The sequence below is a fragment of the Suncus etruscus genome, chromosome 11, assembly GCF_024139225.1.
Source record: "Suncus etruscus isolate mSunEtr1 chromosome 11, mSunEtr1.pri.cur, whole genome shotgun sequence".
NCBI lineage: Eukaryota > Metazoa > Chordata > Mammalia > Eulipotyphla > Soricidae > Suncus > Suncus etruscus.
Window position 1 is genome coordinate 15,032,305 of NC_064858.1, and position 23,965 is coordinate 15,056,269.

A 23,965-nucleotide genomic window follows, 5' to 3' on the forward strand; every position below is an offset into this window, starting at 1 on the left:
TACTTGTGGAAAGGTTATGCAAAGCCAGATATAGTAAATAAAACTTTGAAAACACAACTGTAAATAAAATTTACCATACACTCAGAAATTGCTCCTGGCAGCTCGGGATCATATGGGATGCTGGGATTCAAACCACCGTCCTTCTGCATGTAAGGCAAATGATCTACCTCCATGCTATCTCTCTAGTCCCCATATTTTTTTTATCTTTTAAACACTGAATGTGAAGCCCAGCATTTTACTCTGATGGTCTATGCCAGAAGCAATATTCCAAAGACCACATACAACTATTTAGTATAAAATGGTTGTATTTATAAAGAATTGCATTCCCAAATCAGGATTTGAGTGTTAACTCACAAGTCTCAATATAAAAAGATAAAGAAAGGGCAGAAAGGAAGCTAAGAACAGAAATATAGATAAAATCAAGTAAACCATAATGATTATATATATATATATATATATATATATATATATATATAACAAAAAGTAAAAAAGAGAAATAAGGGTTGAGTTGTTAAGGCACTTGCCTCGTTTGATTCCCCAGAACCACATAGAGTTCACTGCCTTTGTCATCTAAAAGTGACTGACTTCTGAGCAAAAAATCAATAGTAAGCCCCAGTCAACCTGTCTTATGGCTTCCCCCATCCCTAAAAAGGGAGAAATGACAGGAATTGTTAGTATTAGAAATGAACTTCTGGCAGGAAGATTACTCCAAAGACTGGATAACATATTTTGCATGCATATGGGTTTGATCTCCCAGCACCAGTACCATATGGCCCCCTGAACACATTATTGAATGACCTCCAAATGGCCCTCAAAAAATAAAAAAAACACGTTAATCTCATTGGGCACTATATATATTATGTGATTTTAAGAATTGAGGCTATGCATGAAATGAACCTATTCCTTATACATCTAAACTACCAAAACTGAATAGATAAGCCAAAGTGCTCTAAAATGTGATTTTGGGGTCAGGAGAGATAGAAAAGGAGGTAAAGTGCTCGATTTATAGGCAGCTGACCTAGGTTCAATCTCTTGCACAGCAAGTGGTAACCAAGTCTCCCAACTAATGTTTCCTGAACTTCGCGTACTATGGCCCCAAAGCCAATTAAAATAATAAATAAATAATATTTAAAAATACAGAACTTAGAATAGTTTGTTTATATTTAAAGTTTATAAAAACTAATGGAATGAAATAAAAATTAGTAATGCTGAAAATTATCCCACTCATTCATTTTATGTATATTACTAGACACAACAGGATTTGCTTTTCCTCCGTTAAATCCTGACTTTTGAAGTACAGTTTAATGAGGATTCAAGTATTTTAAGTGTTTGCCTAAAAAGCCATTTCAAGTTATAAAATAGGTGGCTAAGGGGCTGGAGAAATGGCATGGAGGTAGGGCATTTGCCTTGCATGCAGAAGGATGATGGTTTGAATACTAGCATCACACAGGGTCCCCCAAGCCTGCCAGGAGAGATTTCTGAACATAAAATAAGGAGTAACCCCTGAGCACTGCTGAGTGTGACCCCAAAACATAACAAAGCAAAACAAAACAAGTGGCTAAAGCTAGCTTGGATGACTCTCCTTTCAGTGTTTTTATACATCATGCTAATTCTTTCTAGTTTGTAAAGTTTCTACTGAAAAATCTATTGATAATATTATGATGGTTCCCTTATTGAATCTTTACTTCCCTCTTACTGATTATTCTTAGTATGGGTGTGATGTTAGGGATGAGTTTAGATTCTCATTCCTGTAAGCCATGCGCTCTACCACAAAGCTATGTACCTGATAATAAATAAATTGACTTAATAGCACTTTCCAAAATATTGATAATTCCCTTCATATTTTTGGATTTTTTGCTATTTTTATTATAATATAGTTATTTAAGCACCATGATTACAAACATGCTTAAGGTCGGGTTTCATTATCCCAGGATCTTTAAAAATTAGCTGTACTTTGAAAATCCCTATTGTTTATCATTCAGTTGTGTTTGGTCTGTTTAAATGTGATTATGTATGTTCATTAAAACAAAATGGCAAACTATGTTTTATATAATAAGCATTCTTTGGTAAGAAAACCAAAATTGAAATTGTAATCCAATAATTACTTAAGAAATATGAATTCTGGGGCTGCCGAGGTGACGCTAGAGGTAAGGTGTCTGCCTTGCAAGCGCTAGCAAAGGAAGGACCGCGGTTCGATCCCCTGGCTTCCCATATAGTCCCCCCAAGCCAGAGGCAATTTCTGAGCATTTAGCCAGGAGTAACCCCTGAGCATCAAATGGGTGTGGCTCCAAAAACCAAAAAAAAAAAAAAAAGAAATATGAGTTCACCACAAAGAGCAGTGAGTACAGTTAGAGAGATAACTACACTGAGAACTATTATAACAATGTTAATGAATGAGGGAAATGGAAAGTCTAGAGTACAGGTGAGAGTGGGATGGGGACGAGGGAGATTTGGGACATTGGTGATGGAATGTTGCACTGGTGAAGGGGGGTGTTCTTTTCATGACTGAATCTCAACTACAATCATATTTGTAGTCAAGGTGTTTAAATAAAGATATGAATAAAAAATCTGCACTTCTATGTTCATTCATTGTACTCCTATTTTCAAAGTACTCCTATTCGTGATAGACAAATTTAAAAATAGCCCAAGTATCCAAGAAAAAAAAGAAATATAAACTAAAATATGAATTTAATTATTGTCACTAGTATTACTTATTTTTAATTTTTGTTTTATTTTTGAGTTACACTTGGTTGTGATAGAATTTACTCCTGTCTCTGCACTCAGGTATCATTCCTGTCAAGCTCTTGGAAACATATGAGATGTTAGGGTTCAAAACCAGGTCAACTATATACAAGGCAAAAACTTACCACTATACTATCACTCTGGCTCTTATTATTTTTAACTTTTAACCAAATATCTTTGGAGAGCCACTATTCTGCCTATGAGAAATAACAATAATAACAGATAGTACTTAGTAAGTTATTACTATGCTTCAACTGTCATTCTTGTTTCCTCTCACCAGTGTGTATAGTATGTAATATCATTCTATTTGAAAATGAAGAAAATGAGATTAAGAGATTAGGGAAATTGCCAAGATTCTAGTTGATGGTAAAAAAAAGAACACATATCTCAAGTCTACTTCAAAGCTGTCACACATAAGCTAAAATAAAAACTATTCATAGAAAAGTTAAAGGCTAAATGGATGATTACTATGTTTTTTGGGACAACTATAGTGGGACTATGAAATTCTGAAACATTTTTGACATTTTTATTGTTTCTTGCTGTTGAGATTGTATTTTATATTTATTGGACATTTTAGGCAGATCTATTTACAAAAATACCTCAGGCAGTAAGTTAGAAGCTATGATTTCATTTAAGAAATATTCTACAATCAGTTCTCACTAGACCACAAAAAAAATTTTGCTTTTATAGAGTTCTAATAATACAGACAACACATTTTATCTTCTGTGAAGTAAAAGACCACCTCACCTTGATATCAGGTCTGCTTAAACTGTCAGAAGATTTATCTTTTTAATAAGTAGCTACTTAAAATATAAACACAAAAATAAAACAACACATTGACAATTTAAAGTTCACCTCTCAGAGTGTGCACAGCCTGAAATTGTTCAGAATTTATAAAATATCATAGATTTTCTTTGACTTTTTGGGAGGGAGAAGATGGGAATACCGTTCTGAGCAGTCTTGAGGAGTTTCTCCTGACTCTACACTCAGGAATTAGTTTTAGTAGTGCTCAGGGGTCCATTTGGGATAGAACTCAAGTCAGCCAAATGCAAGGCAAACAACCTACCCTCTGAACTATCATTCTAACTTCTATCTTAGAATTTTCTGGCCTTATCTTTTCTAATTCCATTCTCACTTGGCTTGCTATTATATCATGACCTTTACTTTGTCCCTATTCATTATTTTGTTCTGAAATGTCTTCTCTTACTCTTCGTCTCCCGAAATAAATGTTCATTCTTAAAATCTTCTAGTTAAATGTGATTTGATGATGCTTTCTCATATTCAGACTGAAACCAGATTACAGCTTCTCAATTCACCATAACTTTCAGTACATTTCTTTGCTACCAAAGAACCACACTATAATTCATTTATGCTATCCTATTCCCAATATGGATGAGAACTACTATGCAACTGTATCAAAACAATATTGAAAAAAAGTGAAGGAATTATTTAATAATTCTTATATTTCACAATCACTCCAGAATCGTTATATGATGTAAAAGTGACTTGGAAAAAAACTCTGGACTGGAAAGGAACAATCACATCAAGACAAGTCAATGCCATAATTTGAGAGGCTAGGGCGATAGCTTAAAGGACAATGTGTATTTCAGAGGCCCACACATTTGTTCCATGTATTATTCCACCTGGATTCTCCCCTCTTAACATGCTTGGAAAGGATATGAACACTTATAGGAAATAATCTCCAAACAGCACTGAATATGGTCTTAACAAAAGCAAAAGAAAAAAAAATTCATGGTGACATATACACTAAAAGACTGTATAAAAAGAAGAACCAAAAGCTACATTTTGTTCTATAAAGCACTTTGATAATGTGGAGGCAGAGAAAGAGGTCAAATTTTTATTGAATACAATCCACAATTACGGCGTAAAATGAAAAGCATCAGTAGGATTTCAATTCATATAATCATCCTGCCCTTCACAGGTATTTTGCTAATTTACTACTATCATGACAGTCATAGAATGCACAATCATCTTATTTCCCCCATGTGAGATTTCAACTTTATGTTTTTCATATAAAAATCTCAAATAAAAGTCAAATAATATCGCCATTCAGGACATAAGTGAATTACAATTTACTGACTGACCATGCTAATGATACTGGTTAATAAGGCAGCTCTCATCATCTCAGTGCTTTAGTGAGTCTGCACAGATTTTTGAGAATATATAATAATATTTGGTGCTCAACTGATCAAATCATGACAGGAATGGAGATCATTCTGGATAGCAGGGCTGACAGAGAAGGCACATAATATATCTGACAAACATGGGTATAGCCATACTAAATAAAGGTGATCTGCTTTTCTCAGTAACTAAAAGCATCAGATAGTACAGACTCCTTTCCATATATTTTAACTTAAATTTTTGAATACAGGTGCATCAAGGATTTTGACCCCTGCCAGCCCCATTGTCCCTATGCCATCTGCAATTTCTATCTGTCTCCATTTTTATCTGCCATTACTAGAATGCCCATGCTCTGCCATGTAACTCCCAGACCCAAGACTAACCCAATGAACCTATAATGATGACACTGGCCTCTTTGTCATGTAGGTGCATCAAAGGGTCTCAGATCCTGGCCTGTGCCACTGCCCCTGGAACATGTGCCACCTCTAATTGTCTCCCCTGCACCAAGAAGCCAATGCATAGTCTAACTCTCAAACTCCAAACCTCATGGATGCATTAGTATCCGCACAACAATTTTACACTTCAACCTAACTAATGTTAATTATTTTTGGTTTTGATAGCTTGCATCAAATACCCTATATGCAAACAAAATTCTTATTTATTCACCAGTATGAGTAATGGCATTCTTAGAATGAATACTGAAATAGCATGTTAGAATAACATGTATATAGAATAACAATTTGTTGAAATATAAACATTTAAGATCACAGAAATATAAGTGTCTGAAGTTCATATCACAGTACACTCCATTTTTAAAAACAATGCCACAAGCAAAGATCTCAAATGACCTGGAAGATTGGGACACTAGTACTGATAAACCATCAAGGTCAAATGAAGCCAGTAGCTGCATCATGGATGAATGTAAAGTAATGCTCTATGCGATGGCCATGAAAATAAAAAAATCAGAGGAAGAAAAATTCAAAAACTTAACGACAAACTGATCCACACTATTAGTGTTCATACAAATGGAGTTGAACGAGTGAAAAATACAATAGCAAGGCATAACCAAAGGATTCAACATGAGAAAAAATACTATTTATAGCAAAGACAAAATACTGGCCATCAACAAAAATTAAAAGATAGAAGATCAGAGAGATTAATAAATAAAAGAGCATGAAATATTTGTGATAGATAATAGCAAGAGGAATAATATTCAAATTGTAGGAATATGATAAGGTGAGAAAAAAAGAGAAAGGGTGATGATGGCTGGTGAAGGAAATAATCACTGAGAACTTGCCTGTTCTCTGAAGAGAAACACCTTCACAGATTCAAGAAGCCTAAAGAGTACCAAACAAAATATATGCAAACAAAATAACTCCAAGAACACAAGAAATTGAAATGTTTCAATCAAAAGACAAGGACAGACTGCTTAAGGGAGTGAGAGAGAAAATAACCTCCTCTAATATAAGGAAAACAAAGTAAGAATAACTACATACCTTTCATATAATATATTCCAGGCCAGCAAAAAGTGAATTGACATTTTCAAAGTTTAGGATAAACAAAATATCCAGCCTATAGGCTAATATCCTATGAAGCTCTCTTTTAGACTTTAGGGAAAAAACATTCTCATATAGAAGAACTGGCAACATTTGTAATAACTAAATCCTGCACAAATTACTGAAAGACCAGTGATAAAAAACTCTTGCAAAAACAACTATATTCCACACATACAAATGCATAAATGACAATACAACCAACCTTTTATTTCAATATTATCACTCAATATCAATGTACTGAACTCCTGTAGGCATAGAATAACTAGATGAAGCAGGAAAGTTAATCCATACGTCTTCTGCATAAAGGAAACACACCTAAACTCAGAATAAATACAGGTTCAGAGTGAAAGAATGGAAATTAAAGGAAAGTACAAGTCAACGGAAGAAAAATAAAATCAGAGGCAGCCACACTTAAATAAAACAAAATAGCATTCAATATAAAGAAGGTCATTAGAGCCAGTGGTGAACACTACATATTGGTTACTAAAGAAATACAATCAAGAAACACAAACAAGAACCACTATCATCAATATTGTGCACCAAATGAAATTCTAAATATGTTCATAAAGTTTCTGCTAAGAAACTAAAGAAACATATTGACTGAAACACAATAGAGAAGAGAGATTTTAACACTCCAGTTTGACCACTAGGGAGGGATCAACCAGATGGCATATAAGTAGAAGTAAGAACCCATATGAGATACAAACGTCTGGGAACGGTTGTTCATTTAATATAAGACAAGACAAAAATGAACATTCTTTTCTACTGTACATGGAACATTTTTTTAGGATAGAACACTTATTAGAGCATAACTCAAATATACATACATTTACGACTATAGACAAAGTACAAAGTACCTTCTCAGACCAATATTCTATAAAAAATAAAAACAACACATATAGAAGATGGTAAAAACTTCCAACATGTGGAGGCTGAACAAAATACAGTTAAGAAGCAATCAGTTCGGTGGTACAGCTCTTGCCATAAGGTGAATGGAAAGCTTGGACCATGATGTGGAAGAGGAGGAAACAGTTTGGCTCAGCATTGGCCAGTAGGTAAGTATGAAGCTCTATTGAGATGCTAAAATACTCAGTTCCATAATGCTGCAAGAACATGGATCCCCCTCTCTGGTCTGTAGTCTAATATATTTTTCTATCAATGAGCCACAGACGACACATAAAAAACACCGCCACACGGAAAAGGCAGAAACAAAACAGAATGATACCATGCTCAGTATATGGAGATAGTCATTTAGAGGACATAACTAGAACCTGGCAACTCTTTAACCACTCTGATAAAGACTTTAAAGACGAAATGTTGAGGATGTCAAAAAACAGATAAGAACTCTTTCTGACTCCATGCACAAGGTCAAATCAAAATGAATTAAAGACCTTGCTATCAGATCTGAAACCATAGATATATAGAGGCAAACAGGCAGAACACTTCATAATATAGAAGATAAAGGTATCTTTAAAGATGAAACACCATTAACCAAACAAGTGGCATCAAAATAAACAAATGGGAATTCATTAAATTAAGATGCTTCAGTATCTCAGTGGAAATTAGGTCAAAAATACAAAGGCTGAAAATGGAGTGGGAGAAACTATTTATCCAATATCCATCTGATATGGGGTTAATATGTAAAATATATAAGACACTAGTAGGGCTTAAAGAGGAAAAAATCTAACCCTATCAAAAAATAGGGAAAAGAGATGAACAGACATTTCCTTAAAGAAGAAATAAAGGGGACTGGAGCGGTAGTGGTAGGGCTCTTGCCTTGTACTCAGTTGATCTAGGAGGACAGTAGTTCAATTCCCCCAGGGTCCCAAATGAGGGGAGAGGAAAGGAGAAAGGGGAGAAGGAGGAGAAGGAGGAGGAAATGGTGGAGTAGAATATGTTACTAAAATTCAAACAAAATAAATTTCAATCTTCAATAGAGAAATTAAGTCTTTATTTGCTTGTTTGGTTTTGCAATGATCAGAGTTAATGATGACTGTCCTTAGGAATAACTTAAGGTGATATTGCAGTGACAATGGGATGCTGGGATTGAACCCAGGTTGGCCACTTGAAGGCAAATGCTGTACCCACTGTGCTAATGGTCTGGTCCCAAGAAATTTAATCTGACTCTGCTATTACAGATGCTCTTGGAAAGTCACAGCCTAGATAATATCAGTCATATTGCAAACCTTCAAAAGAGGAGTCCCTTTGCTAATATTTGAAAGGCAAGAAAGGGAGAATTTAAACATATATGTCCTTTACAAGAATTCTGAATTTGTGTCAACCTGATTAGCTAACATTAAGAAATTTTTTAATTAATCATCTGAATGAAGACTATAAAATAAACCCAATCAATCATATTACTTAGAAAGTCAACTTGTGTGTGAGGCAAATTTCAAATTTGTAGACCTCATTAAAGGATATAAAAATTTTAAGAGCAATAAAATCTATCTCTCTAAAGAAAAGCATTAAACTGTGGAAATCCATGTCTCTCCATTTCACCTGCTAGATCTTAAAATTTTTGCCTCCAAATCATGATCTGAATAGATTTACATAAATGACTTTGGTCTTTCTTGGACTTGCTACAAAAAGATAATTCTATTTTATCCTGAGATACTTTTGAATCTTAAGGGAATATTCTAAGTATTCAAATTATCCTCAAACTCAGCAAACTATATACATTATTTCCACGAATTTTAATTATTGAAAACAAACTAATTAAAATAACATGTTAAAATAACATGGAATTTTAACAGTATATATTTCATGTTCGCAAAATTAAAAGTTAAGCATATAGTGTATATTGTTTATTACTAAAAGTATGACTCTATTCTTCACACAACATCTCTTTTACCTGATGTACCAATTCCTTTTCTCCCTACCCTTTACTATCATACTATTTAGTAATTTCATAACTTGTTCATGTATATTGCTTTTTATGTTGAATGATATCTTAATCTAAAGGTTAACAGACACATAATTTTAAAGCATATTTTTAACTCAATGGTGACATAGTAAATATAATTTATACCTTCAGAGAAGCTTGTTCTCTGTAAATTAGGAAGTCAGTTCTCATTAGTGTTAAAGCCATCAATTTGTTTTTACATATAAATTATATCTAAGGGACTTTTTATTTCTTTACTCTCACAAATTCGAGTAGTAAACAGCACCACTGTATGAAGACAGGGCATATTAATATAAATGCATAATGTAATATAATTTTATAGATTCAGACTCTTATCACAGAGTATTACTTCATTCTTTTAATGATAAAAAGCCTAAGTATTATTAATTATTTATGCATACATCTGATAGGAATTTTAATAAGAATACTAAAATAAATATTTTAAAAGTCGTATGAATAACTTACTATATCTCGGTGTTGGAGATTGGACCCACGATTGTGTCATAGGAGACATATGCTCTATCATTGAGCTGTATCATAAGGCCAATAATATTTAAAAGTGCTCCCATTTATGGTCCTCATTATTTTAAAATATTATATTCTTATTATTTTTATTTAAGGAAAGATATCCATTCAACCCTTGAGGTCTTCAAACAACCCTACAATCAAAATTCCATTTTATAATGTAAATAGGTTGAATATACAAGATATACCTGTACAGAAGGTTGATGGCAGAGGAGGAAGTTATATTTCATAAAGCACTATAAATAAAAGTCTTTTATATATGATTATTAAATGGCACATCCCAGAAATATAAACAATACATATCTTCTTTAATATTACCAATTCCTAGCACTCTAAAAATATATTAATAAAAATAAAATTCTTTATGCAATTGTTTGTTATTTATATGCCATATAAAGGATATACTTAGGGTCATTGACTATATTGACATAAAAGCCATTCAAATTTTGAATATAAAAATGCTGAGGAGGTATAAAATTAGATGTTATGATGATTTGTTCTTTAGTTTTATACAGTTGCAAAAGGTTACATAAACTCATTCAGAGCAAGCTGACATTAGTTTGCTTAGAACAGTTAAAATACTTAACAAATTAAAAAAAAGAACTAACAAAGACCAAAACGTATGTTTTAGTCTATAGTTTATTTTGATATAATGGCGTATGAATGACTTACTTTATAAAAGCTAGAGTGAACTTTTAAAGAAAATTTAAGACAAAAAGGTTTTATTTCAAACTAGCCATTGTGTTACCTGTACACGAATAATCATCAATTCTGATATATCCAGTTTTGCAGATACACATGAAAGAACCTGGTGTGTTGACACACATTGTATTCTCATGGCAGTAATGGCGTCCTTCAGCACACTCATCAATATCTGAAAAAAAGCAGGATAAAGAGATTAATAAAGCAATCTTAGATTTACCCTATTTTTTTCTGTGGGGAGAGGGCAATAGTTACTTACTAAAAATCTTTTTTAAAAATACACTCTAAAGAATACTCTGTATTAGAAATTTTGGGTATTCATATAAACTATATAAGCTTAGCTTCCCCTTCCTACTCCTCAACTCCTCCAGTAGGTCTGATTGATTTTAAACGGGTATATCTATTTCAACTTGTATGATTCTATTTACTTGGAAATACTCAGTGCTTGAGACTATATATCTGAAAGTGGAGATTAAACTCCTTTAGTTTATTAGAAGCCTAATAACTTTAAGTCTTTGATACCAGCAATATGTAGTTTATGAAAGAAACAAGAATGACTATTCCTATGGCACTGTCCAAATAAAAATTGAATTGCATGCAGAAATCTGATACATGTGAAAAGTTTCCAAATAATAAAATGAGATATTTTATTAAATATTTTTATAAAGTGGTTGCGGCCAAGTGGTTAAAGCAATGGACTAGTAAATATTTTCATAAATATTTGAATATTTTCAACATTTCAATATTCAAAAATATTGAATATTTTCAGAAATTCCACACCAAATTCTGAAAGTAAAGACTAACTAACATGTTAGGCTAATTTAGTAAAAGCAGGAATCTGGAGAATAAAAATTTTCAGTTTCGATTTAAAAAAAATGAGACTTACAGAGATGTTTAGCTATTATGGGCAGTAGTTTGGGTAGCATATAAAATTTGACAATAAAACTGTCACTATTTTATATAATCTTTCTGCATAAAGTATAGTATTTTATACATATACATATTTCACCATTATAAAACTTTCTCTTAAAGCCATTATTAAATTCACCAGGCAAGCTATTTCTTGTCCAGGTTATTTCCTCGAGTCTCTCTAGTGATTTTACCAGGTAGAATTACCTGCATTTGTATTTTTTTTAGCTAAATGGATCAATTATTGTATACATTCATGTAACCCACATCTACAGATATCAAGTTATTTTTATGATCTCCACGATGTTCTAGTCCTGAAAGGATCAAAATAAGTGCCTGATATAAACAGGAAGCATTTTATATAGCTAGAGCAATTTTAAATATTATCTGTTTTAATGGAGGAAAAACTGAAACACAGAAAGTCTAAATTCAACTTTAAAATGTAAATACACAGAAAATATTCCAAACCCTTTAGCATAAAATGACCTCCTCAATTCTCTCCTTATTTTTTCAGCTTTCTATCCTATGTCCTCGCTCTATTCTTCCTTCAGTGTTCTGGCCACAATGGATTTCTTTCATTCCATTCATGGTTCAAGCACACATCATTATTTTCTTTGCATGGGCTTTTCTCCATTCCTTCTTGATCTATTATCAGCCTAATGGATTTTTATCTCTATCTACTAGCTCACTTAATATTCCAAGAAACTTTTTTGAATGCCTCTCTGAAACTTTTCCATAGAGAAGTTGTTTAATAAACAGTGTTTCCTTTCCATTGCAGATTCATTAACTGTACCGTTATCATTTTTAATTAAATTAAATTATCATTAAATTAAATGATACACAACAGTTTTTCAAGGACTATTTGTGCTTCTTGGTTCCAGAAATAATACTCTATCTTTAACATTGACTTTTGGGCCAACTACTAAATATCTACTCCATATTTATTAATATTGCTATGCAGCATAGAGACATTTTTAATCTTTATGAGTGAACAGTTAACTTTTTCAGTAAAAAAAAAGAAGACTGATCATTTTAGTGCTTAAGATACATATGTATTTATTTTATGTATTGTATTTATTGCTTTTAATTTATTGCCATATTGTAAAATTAGCTGTAATTCTATAAATAAATAAGCCTAACAAAGTTCTAAAAATACATATTAAGAAATAAAAGTGTGTGGGGCCGGAGAGGTGGTATTAGAGGTAAGGTGTCTGTCTTGCAAGCGCTAGCCAAGGAAGGACTGCTGTTCAATCCCCCGGCGTCCCATATGGTCCCCCCAAGCCAGGGGCAATTTCTGAGCACTAAGCCAGGAGTAACCCCTGAGCATCAAATGGGTGTGGCCCAAAATAACTAAGAAAAAAAAGAAAAAAGAAATAAAAGTGTGAATCAGATTTGACCTCAAAGTCTGATTCCAAGATCTAGTTAATGACAAGAATAGTATATATTTATAAATATAAGCATACAATAATCAGTATAGCACATATAATTAATCTGTGTATCTATAAGAACTCACAGGATGTTTAGCACAATAATAAAATCTATAAAAACTACACAATACATAAGGATAAAGTTTAACCTATAATAAAATTTAGCTTCAAAATTTTGAACTGTTAGTATAATTTTTCTATGATGCACAATATTTTTAAACATTTGTACTGCTCTGTAGGAAACTGTCACATTTAATTAAACCAGTGAAATAAAACTATGAAGCATATTTTTGGGGATTTGGGGGGAAACTGTTTACTTCTAGAATTTGGGTGTGATTATGATCAAATGGGATTGGTTTAGCTGACTTGAGGGACTTAAACTGCTTCTTTGAGAAAGAGCTGCAGAAATGAAACTTTTAGTAGAAATTCTCTGGAGTTTAGCTTGTGAGAGAAGGAATTGCTTTGAAGTCCAAGTACATAGAGGCAAGAATTTTCCTTTGGGATGAAAGAGCATAAAGCAATGAACATAAATCACTAAAGACATCCTGGTTATCAAAGAAAAGAATTATTCAGAGTATACTATGCTCTATCCTCATAACAAGAGAAGATCCTTGTGAGAGGCCACAGTTCCCTGTAGAGTCAAGTAATTACTGGACTATTCCCAGATAAATCATCCTTAACTGAAACAATGCCCCTCTTTTCAAAGACAAAAGAGTTTCCTAGAGGAGAAAACTGAAAATCTCCACTAGGGGGAATATCCTCCAAACGTAACATATAAAACTCATAAGTGATATAAAGTACCCCAGGTTACTTCCAGGAATATATAAGAATTGGAACATTTGGTAATACTAAGATATAATGGGTCAGAGTGATAATGCAATTGACCTGGGACCAACCTGGGTTTGATCCCCACCCAGATCCATGTGGTCCCCCAAGCCTGCCAGGTGCGATTTCTGAGCAGAGAGCCAGGAATAACCCCAAACCAACCAACAAACAAAAGAATATAATGGAGAAGGGAGAAAGAGACAATGAATTAATATTATTTCTGTTAATGAGACTCTAGTCATAACCAAAAGTTACTGGGTAATTAGATTTCTAAACTAAATTGGATTAATTAAAACAAAGTTAAGGATTTCTAAAAACTGTATTTTAACATTTGTTAATTGAAAATGCATCCTAGGACACCAGAGGATAGCAAACTATACATTTTCTTTTGCATATATTACTTTTATGCTATTATATGATCGGGGAATAATCAAGATGAGTTGTTAAATATAAATTAGAAATCTATTTAGTGTAAAAACTTTCATGAAATTTAATAATTTGGATCACTAAAATATAAAGTATAATACTGGAGCAGTATTTTAAGGATAGGGAAATAAAATATTGATAAGTAAATTGTAACACTGTATATCTATCTGGCAATTGTATTTCTCAATTTTCCATGCTTTATATACAGTAAAGGAACTCCTCTAAGATCTAAAAATGGAGGTGCTGGAGCGATAGCGCAGCAGTAGGGCATTTGACTTGCACGCAGGCCCACCCAGGATGGACCTGGGTTTGATCCCCGACGTCCCATATGGTCACCAAAGCAAGTGTGACTTTTGACTGCATAGTCAGGTGTAACCCCTGAGCATCACCCAGTGTGGCCTCAAATTTAAATATATATATATATATATATATATATATATATATATATATATATATTGCAAATGGTCATTTTTATCTACATTGGTAGTCAGAGACACAACAATGATAGAAGGGTACTTTTTGTTCTATATCCCAAATCAAATATTTATTATATCAAAATCTTAATACTCAGTTCTATATATATTTACTGATTTTTAATGCACAAGTATTTTACTGGGTTTGTAATCATATTAATAACCCCAAAAGATAGAACCACCAATAGTGTCAGAAATATTTTTTAAATCTTGATAATTTTCTACTAAGCAGACAAAACAAAAATATTTAGGATGAATGCCACACAAGATGGTATCCTGCCAGGTTAACATATTAAATAGTTTGGATATTCTGTAGAAATTTAAGCATGTGCAATGTTTTTAAGTATAAAAGGACTAAATAAAAAATGTAAAATAAAAATTTAGGGGCAGAGCGATAGCACAACAGACAGGGCATTTGCCTTGCATGCGGCCGACTCAGACCAACCCAGTTTCAATCCCAGGAATCCCATATGGTTCTCTGAGTCTGCCATGAGTGATTTCTGAGGGCAGAGCCAGGAGTAACTCCCTAATTGCTGCTGTCTGTGGCCCCTACAATCCCCTCAAATCATGGAATGCTAATTTTATAATCATCATGCAGTTAGAAGCCTTTTATTTTTGAGCAAATGTTTTTTATTTCGTTGTCTCTAAAAGAGATTCATGTTTCTTGAAAAGTGTATAGGTCAGGATCTATATAATTCCTCTTATTGGGACTTAAAGTGGGAAAGGAAGTAATAGATTCTGAAATATTTTGAAATTTCTTTTAAAAGAAATCTTCATTTATGGGCCAGAGACATAACAGGGGTAAAGATGATTGTCCTGAATGCAGCCAACTTAGTTATATCCCCTGAACATAGAGTCAGGAGTAAGCCCTGAACAGCAAATGAAGAAAAGGAAGTTTTGTTTATTATTCAACAAGTACATAATGAACATGCACTAGGTCCAAGTACTGACCTAGAAAAAAAGACCAACTCTAGCTGGAGAAATAATACATAAACAGTAATTTATTGAAAAATAAATACTATGTAAGAAAGATATGCACTATGTACTGAATAAATGGCAGTGAACTCTTCAAAGGCAAAACTCATTTTTCTCAGAGTTCATTAATGCAGAATATATCTTAATATGTTTATCTGTTGTAAAATAAATAATTGTATAGTTCTTTATTCCCACTTTGGGATCCACTGATAAAATTAAAAAGCCAGTTTATATAAGAATGAAGTCTGTTTTTTCATATTACTTAAGATTATCGGAAAGTATGACAATGTTGGGGCCTGAGAGATAGCATGGAGGCAAGGCATTTGCCTTGCATGCAGTAGATTGGTGGTCCAAATCCGGGCATACCATATGGTCTCCCAAACCTGCCAGGAGCAATTTCTGAACACAGAGCCAGGAGTAATCTCTGAGCGCTGCCGGCTGTGTCCCAAAAACCAAAAAAAATAATGTATGGCAATAATATTTATTACTGCATCTGTTACCTAATTCTCTTAAAATATATTGGCTTTCACTAAATATCTAGTCACCAGAAAATTTCATGGATTTTATTATAGAAGGAGAGGGATACATTTTTATTAACAAGTTAAACTATAGTTAAACTTGATAGAGTTTTCTTTCATTTAGACTGCCTAGCTTTCAGTCAGACATATTTTTTGGTGAACACTGCGCATAAACTATCAATATGAAAAAGGCTTATAACTAAGGGTGAACGTTGGGGTCAGAATATTAAAACTTGTATTTTTGGATCTACTATTTATCTGACATGCATTGTAATTTTACTGAGTTTTTATTTCATCACCTATAGAACAAAGGTTAAATATTTCCAGTTCATTACAGTTCATTCTTAAGTTTTATCATTTTAATAAAGAGAATATGATATATGTTGCAGATACAAAACTGATTCTGAAGAATTTCATAGGCTGCATAATCTTACTACACAACACTAAAAAAAGAATAAGCAGGGAGCTGGAGAGATAGCATGGAGGTAGGACATTTGTTCAAATCCCGACATCCAATATGGTCTCCCGAGCCTGCCAGGAGTGATTTCTGAGTGTAGAGCCAGGTGTAACTCCTGAGCACTGCCTGGTGTGACCCCATCCCCCGAAACAAAACAAACAAACAAACAAAAAGAATAAGCAGAAAAATATTCTTTTTCTTGTATTTGAACAACTGTTCCCCTGGGATAATGTAAACTGATTTATTTTAGAAACATGAATAGAAAAAAATCCCCTTTTATACTATCTGAAAACTTAGACTGTTTTTTCAGCACAACAGTTTTACTTTAACAGTTTAAAAAGAACTCTAAAAACCATCTAGTCTAATTCAAATGATGGAGGCACAAAATGCCAGACACATTGTTTTCAACATCATAAAATATGATTATGAGTTATGTTTTTGCTAAATAAAGGCAGAAATAATAGGAACATAATAAATCTTTGTTTAAACATTCATCTAAATCCATGCTCTGTAATATTGGAATAATGGTGAAGGGACCTGGGCACTCTGGTGGAAAAATTGGCAATGCAGCATTGTAAATATGAAACAAGTATTTCAATATATTGTCCCTTAAATAATATATTATCATTTTATTAAGCTCTAAATGATTTTTGTCAAATGTTTTATTGAATCATCATAACAGGGTTAAAAAGTTGTTGATAGTTGAATTTCAATCATACAATGTTTCTACATCTAGATTCTAGCCCAATGTCTGACAGCCTTTTCATCCTAGGCTACCTCAGCAGCCTACCACAGTAGGTGGGAATGGTGAGAACAAGCACAGCCAAGGCCCAACTGATGGCTCCTGAGATACAGAGCCAAGAAAACTGTCCCTAATTCTAGAAGAGATAGCAGCCGTACATTAGGTAAAGGTAGGCCACAGCAAAGGCAACACACTTCATCAACAGTGGAAATTATACTGGGTGATTCCAACTCAAAGGACATTCAGAACAAGCTATTTTTTCCAACTACTTTTGCCCATATATCCAATATTGTCTCCTCTCTTTTCCATAATTCATGATATAAAAAAAAAAAAAACAGCTTTCCCACTTTTCTTAACTCCCAGGAAGGTCAAAGCAACAACTGCCTTTTGCTTTTTCCCTGTTCCCCTTTCCAAGTGTTGAATGAAGGGACCCATCTTTGATAAAAGACACTCTTGCCCCTAAAACAGGCTGAGAAGAAAACTGCCAGCTCTTTCCTGGTAGTTTTTCTTTCCCATCTCAGTTTACTTTTTGCCGTTTCCCCTTTCTCCTCTACCTCTGAAGCCATTTTATGAATTGATCTGCACCACCTAAATTTCCAGTTTAAAATAAAAAAGAAAAAATGAAAAACAAACTGATACCTCAATAAATAATTATTTGGAAAATATAAATAGTCATTGATTCTTTAAATAATCCCACTCTCCATATATACATAAGTATATATATGCAACCTCACACCCTTCAATATATTCTTTTATCTGCTTAAACTGACAGAAAGGAAGTTTTGTTTGCAAATCTGATCTCCAATCAATACAAACACAATATTATGAAGACAAGGTGAAAAGGTTGTCAAAAGAATCTATTGATGCCTATACATCAAGCAATATATGAATGAAAGCTTTCTGATTTTACAATAGAGAAATTATCACTGTCACTGATGGAAATAATTGTAAGAACACAAATGTAAGTATATAAAATAGACTAAACTGGGTTATGGAAAATCTCTGACATGAAGAAACAAAGAAAGAAAAGATTACACTTTTAAGAAATCTGGCTCAGCAATGAGAACTTTTTGAAAGGTGTAAAAACTAAACATCAAAATCATAAATGTTATTCCTACCATAAACACTACTGTCCTAGTAATGGTAATGAAAATAAATATTAGTTGTAGCAAAAACAGCAAGTGAATAAAAAGAAATTTGGCTATAATAGAAAAAGGGCATAAACAATACAAAGGCTGTATGTGGATGTAGGTTAAAGGGAAAAATAATATTGAGAGAAATCAGTTGGAAATTGAGTTTAAGAGAGTAATAGATGAAGTACATTATCCCTAGAAACATGAAGAGATGAAGTTCAGGACTCAGAGGTAACATTCCTAATAGAAGGTTAATCAAAAACCCTAAGTAAAAGACTGAAAATATGGGTATGAAACATGCGGGGTAATGTAAAAATAGCAGAATGAGAATACTACTATTAATTTTTTTGTAAAGAATATTCATGCTTAGAATAAGAGAATGGGAAGAAATGTAAGATAGTGAAGAAATTTCTTTGCAATGAATAGTGTAGAAAATTAGAGGAAACTGAAATAGCATGAATAAAAATATGAAAATACGTAAAAATCATATAGAAGTGTCAGGTGTATTTAAAACACCTTGATTTCGGGGCTATAGTGGTGGTGCAAGTGGTAAAGCATCTGCCTTGCCCGCCCTAGCCTAGGATGGACAGCGGCTAAGCACATACCAGGAGTAACCCCTGAGCAACATCAACTGTGGCCAAAAAAAAAAAAAACAACCAACTAATCAACCAACCAGACAAACAAACAAAAAACCATCTTGATTTTGACTGCACAAATACATCTATATTTTAGGCGCTAATTACCACAATCATTTTGTGACATAAGAAGGGAGAATTATCTGTTTTCACAGTTTAAGAAAGATATGTAAAGTTGAAAATTTTCACAGATGTATGTTGTGAATTTCTCATTGGTTATCCTCTATTAGAATAACTCCAGACAAATCACCATTCCTCCACATTTTAGTCCCAACCTTTGGAATTTAATTTCTTAACACTTCTGGATATAAGCCTTCTGTTACTCTTTATACTTCTTCATACTCCTCCAGATTGGCAATCTTCACAAGTCCTGTTAAAGTTCAATTCCTCCAAAGGTCTCCCCTAACCATTTGCCATGGAGACTCCATCTGCATAAATTTCTGCACTTTTTGTCTGTGCTTATTTGTGCTTATTCAATAGCTATTTTGACTGAGCCCAACTTACTTAAATCTAAGGAACAGACAAATTCATCTGAATTATTTCTGTCTCATGTTGAGTTGTGAAACAAGTTGGGTTCTTGACACAAAGACAATCTATTATCTTCAAATACTAAAAATAAATTTAAATATATAGATATTTTTTAGGAAACAAAGTTCTTCCTATTATTTCCCACTGAATTATAGCTTATCTAGACGTTATATTGATATACTCACTAAAAAAGAGCTATGTAATTTTCTAATTGTTCATTTATAGATAAGTTACATAACTAAATTATGATATATTAATCAAAGATCAATATTGATTAGGAAGTATGGTTGTCCTAACTTATTAATAAGAACATTTCATTATAATTTAAGTCCTACTTTATCATCATCACATCCTTATTTAAGAATATGAATAATTAATAGGCAGAAATTTTAAATCACATTATAAATACAAGAGAAATATTTCTTGGAAATTTTTAAATGGAATAAAGGCATATCTTCTTAAGGAATGTAACGTTATGTTAGTTTCAAGAACACAACACAAAAAAAGTTTATCACAATAAAATTTCATTATCATCTATTGCCATGTATTTTTATAGCAGCTTTCTTGTAATGGAAAATTTGTTTTTTTGGGGGGTGGCATAAAATCTGGTACTTGTGGGCCTCTGGTGTTCAGTGTTAGGATGCTAGGAGACTTCCTGGCAGTGATTGATGAAACCATATATTGTTGGGATACAATTTAAGTGTCCTGAAGGCAAAGAATGTGCTCTGGTCCTTTGAGTCATCTTTTGAAACCAAGGAAACAAATTTTTATATAGTAGCCACATCAGTGGTTCTCAGGTTATATAAGATACAAAGGATCCAAATCAGGCCTTGCTCAGAAAATGTGCTCAGGTATATGCCCATTCCTATAAAGAGGAATTTAAAATATATACTCTTAGCAACTTTTAAGTATACAACATAAATACTAATTATAGACAGTTTTTACATGTTATATGTCCAGGAATTACTTATTTTATAACCAGATTTTGTACCTTTTTACTTCCTTCACCAATTTCACTCACATCACAACTTAATCCACAATCATAGTTCTAGCAACCAAAATCAGTCTGAGCTTTGTTATCCCACAAAATAAGTTTTAATATTTTTTTTAAAAAATATGGAACGAGGGGCCGGGCGGTGGCGCTAAAGGTAAGGTGCCTGCCTTGCCTGCGCTAACCTTGGACGGACCGCGGTTCGATCCCCCGGTGTCCCATATGGTCCCCCAAGCCAGGAGCAACTTCTGAGCACATAGCCAGGAGTAACCCCTGAGCGTTACTGGGTGTGGCCCAAAAACCAAAAAAAAAAAAAAATATGGAACGCTTCACGAATTTGCGTGTCATCCTTGTGCAGGTGCCATGCTAATCTCTGTATCGTTCCAATTTTAGTATATGTGCTGCCGAAGCGAGCACAAGTTTTAATAATTTATAAATAATGAGTCATATAATTATTTTCTAATAATGGTTTGAAAACAAAATAAATTACAAAAGGAAGGGCCAGAGAGATAGCATGGAGGTAGGGCATTTGCCTTGCATGCAGGACAGTGATTCGAATCACAGCATCCCATATTGTCCCCCGAGTCTGCCAGGAGCGATTTCTAAGTGTAGAGTCAGGAATAACCCCTGAGTGCTGCCAGGTGTGACTCAAAAGTCAAAAAAAAAATTACAAAAAGAAAAATAAAACCATCACAAATTGGAGAATTAAACAAGTTACCAAAGAACCAATGGCAAAAAGCAAACAAGCAAAAATAAAGTAGGAATCCAAAATTCTTTCAGACAAAGAAAAGCTTTTTTTGTTTGTTTGTTTGTTTGTTTGTTTTGAGTCATACCTGGTGATGCTCAGGGATGACTTCTGGCTTTCCATTCAGAAATTGCTCATCATGAAGTTGGAAGAATCACAGGATGCTGGATATGCAATCTGGATATGTTGTATGCAAGACACAATTATCCTATCTGCTGTACCATTTCTCTGGCTTCAAAGAAAAGCTATTTTAAAACAATTCTGTTTGTAAGCCACACAGGCTTAGCTCAGGGCTTAATCCTGGCTCTGCACTCAGGAATCACATATTTGGGGGATCATTTAGGGTGTTGGGAATTGCACTAGGGTTTAATGAGTGCAAGACAAATGCTCCAACTGCTGTGCTATTGTTATGGCCCCAAACAATACTTTTAATGTAAAAATAATTATATTATCATATATTATTTAAAATCCTTGAGACTATTTTTCTGCCAGATCATAAGAAATGTAATTTAGAACCATGTATTATTGCCTCTTTACCATAATTATTGTTTGTTAAACATTGCATCAACTTACTTTGGTGGGGAGGAAGGGTTGGACTACACAGATTGTGCTCAGGGAATCATATAATGTACCAGAAATTAAGCCCAGGCCTGCCCTGTGTAAATTGAGTGCCGTACTGGCTTGTGAGCAGATTTCTTCAGCCATGTATCATATTCTAAACTGCCTCTTTTGCTCTAAACTTTGACTTTCTCTTTTCTCTGGGATATTAATTTTCCCAAAATGTCAATCTACTTACTTAACCTAATTTACCATTCTTCTGTTTCTTTGTAACATTCATTTAACTTGCCCCTAACAGATTTCTAAACTCCAGAGATTATACCTAAAAATATACTCTTATCTATAATATTCATGATGAGACTAATAGTTACTCTACCATAAAGAAAATAGAAAGAAATATGTTCTCAAAGAATGACCTCTTTTCACAATAGAATCTAAACTTAATCCTAAAACCAATGAATCAAAGTTAGGTTTATTTTACTTCTATATTTCTTATGCATTTATTCCTAGCTTCTTTCAGTTCCTGGAGTTACTATTGTTCATACTACCTCTTATTTCCTTTTAAAATTATGTCCTTGAGGGGCCTGAGCGGTGGCACAGCAGTAGGGCATTTGCCTTGCAAGCGCGGTCCTAGGACTTAATGTGGTTTGATCCCCGGTGTCCCATATGGTCCCTAAGCCAGGAGCGATTTCTAAGCACATAGCCAGGAGTGACCCCTAAGCACCACAGGGTATGGCTCAAAACCAAACCAAAACAAAACAAAAACTGTGTCCTTGATATAAAAACTTTTTTGGAATCAGTTCCTTATAAAACATATGCATGTATTTAGAAGAGAAAGATAAATGTAAAAGGAATGTTGAGAATTGTGATGAATTTTAAACAAGTATTTGTGGACTGAATTTGGAACTACTAAAATATTCAGCTAGTACATATTACTTGAATTTATTGGAAGCCAAGACTTAATAGATATCTATATGTTACTATGTAAGGTTTCTTTTATTATTATAAAATGCAAAGAATTGCAAAAAGAACTATTTTTACCAGTAATTTATTTTTTTAATTTGATCATGTGACGATACCTATTTCTTTTGATGAGTTCTTTTTGCAACTGATACAGTGGGTAAGATGCTTGCCTTGTATTGGGTGGACCCATATTTGATCCCACCAGCCTAAAAGGTTCCCTTAGCACCACCAGAAATTATTCCTGTGTACAGAGCCAGGAGTAAGTTCTGAGCTTCACCAGGTATGGCCCAATAAAACAAAAATAAATAAATACATATAAACATGTATACATGCATGCATACATACAAAGCTTCCTTTTAGAGAACAATGGCTTATTTTAAAGTAACTTTTATTTAATATAAAAATGATAAAACTGTGGCTTTGCAAGGGCACCTGAAGTTGATTATAAATGTATTGCTTAATTCTAGGCATATTTTCCCTTAATATTAATAAGAACATGCATATTTATTATCAAATAATTTAACCTACTACTCTTACATAAAAGTAAATTTTCATGCTTACACTTCATATTTTTAAATACAATTTTGTAATTATATTTAAAATATTGCAAAATATATTTAAAATGAGTACAATTTATAAAAGCTTTAAGGGAAGGTTAGAATAATATTAATTCAGGAAATAATTTAAAAATAACTTTTTAAAGTAACTTGGTTCTCAAAATTATACTCTATTACTAAAATTTATTTTATTATTTTTACTTATATATTAAAATATATTAAATTTATTGAATATATTAAATGTATTTTAAAATACATTATTTAAATATAATAAATAAAGATACTCATTAAATATATTAAATGTATTAGATTAAAATATATTAAAATATATTTAACATTTTTACTATTGGCTTAAAACATAAGAAAATATCAGATGATGTCTGGGAATTGTCATTTCTAGTTTTAAATATCAAATGTTGTAAAAATATCTTAATCCAAAGATAAATTTATGGGGCAGGAAAGATAGGATATCTTATAAAGTACTTGCTAGCCTTGCATATAAATCACCCACATTTGGTCCTAAGCACCGAATTT

The 23,965-nt window shown here is 33.0% G+C and overlaps 1 protein-coding gene and 1 non-coding gene across 2 annotated transcripts in view; both read right to left on the bottom strand.

The window, feature by feature from the left end:
- The window catches only part of NELL2 (neural EGFL like 2), a 305,773-nt gene that overhangs the window by 116,414 nt on the left and 165,394 nt on the right, over positions 1 to 23,965 (bottom strand). Inside the window, exon 13 of the mRNA XM_049783795.1 lies at positions 10,616 to 10,741. Coding sequence (XP_049639752.1) covers positions 10,616 to 10,741 — 126 coding nt within the window. The remainder of the gene's footprint in view (positions 1 to 10,615; positions 10,742 to 23,965) is intronic.
- LOC126023555 (U6 spliceosomal RNA) lies at positions 20,922 to 21,025 on the bottom strand. Its single transcript, XR_007500670.1, has one exon. It is a non-coding gene; the product is annotated as a U6 spliceosomal RNA (small nuclear RNA).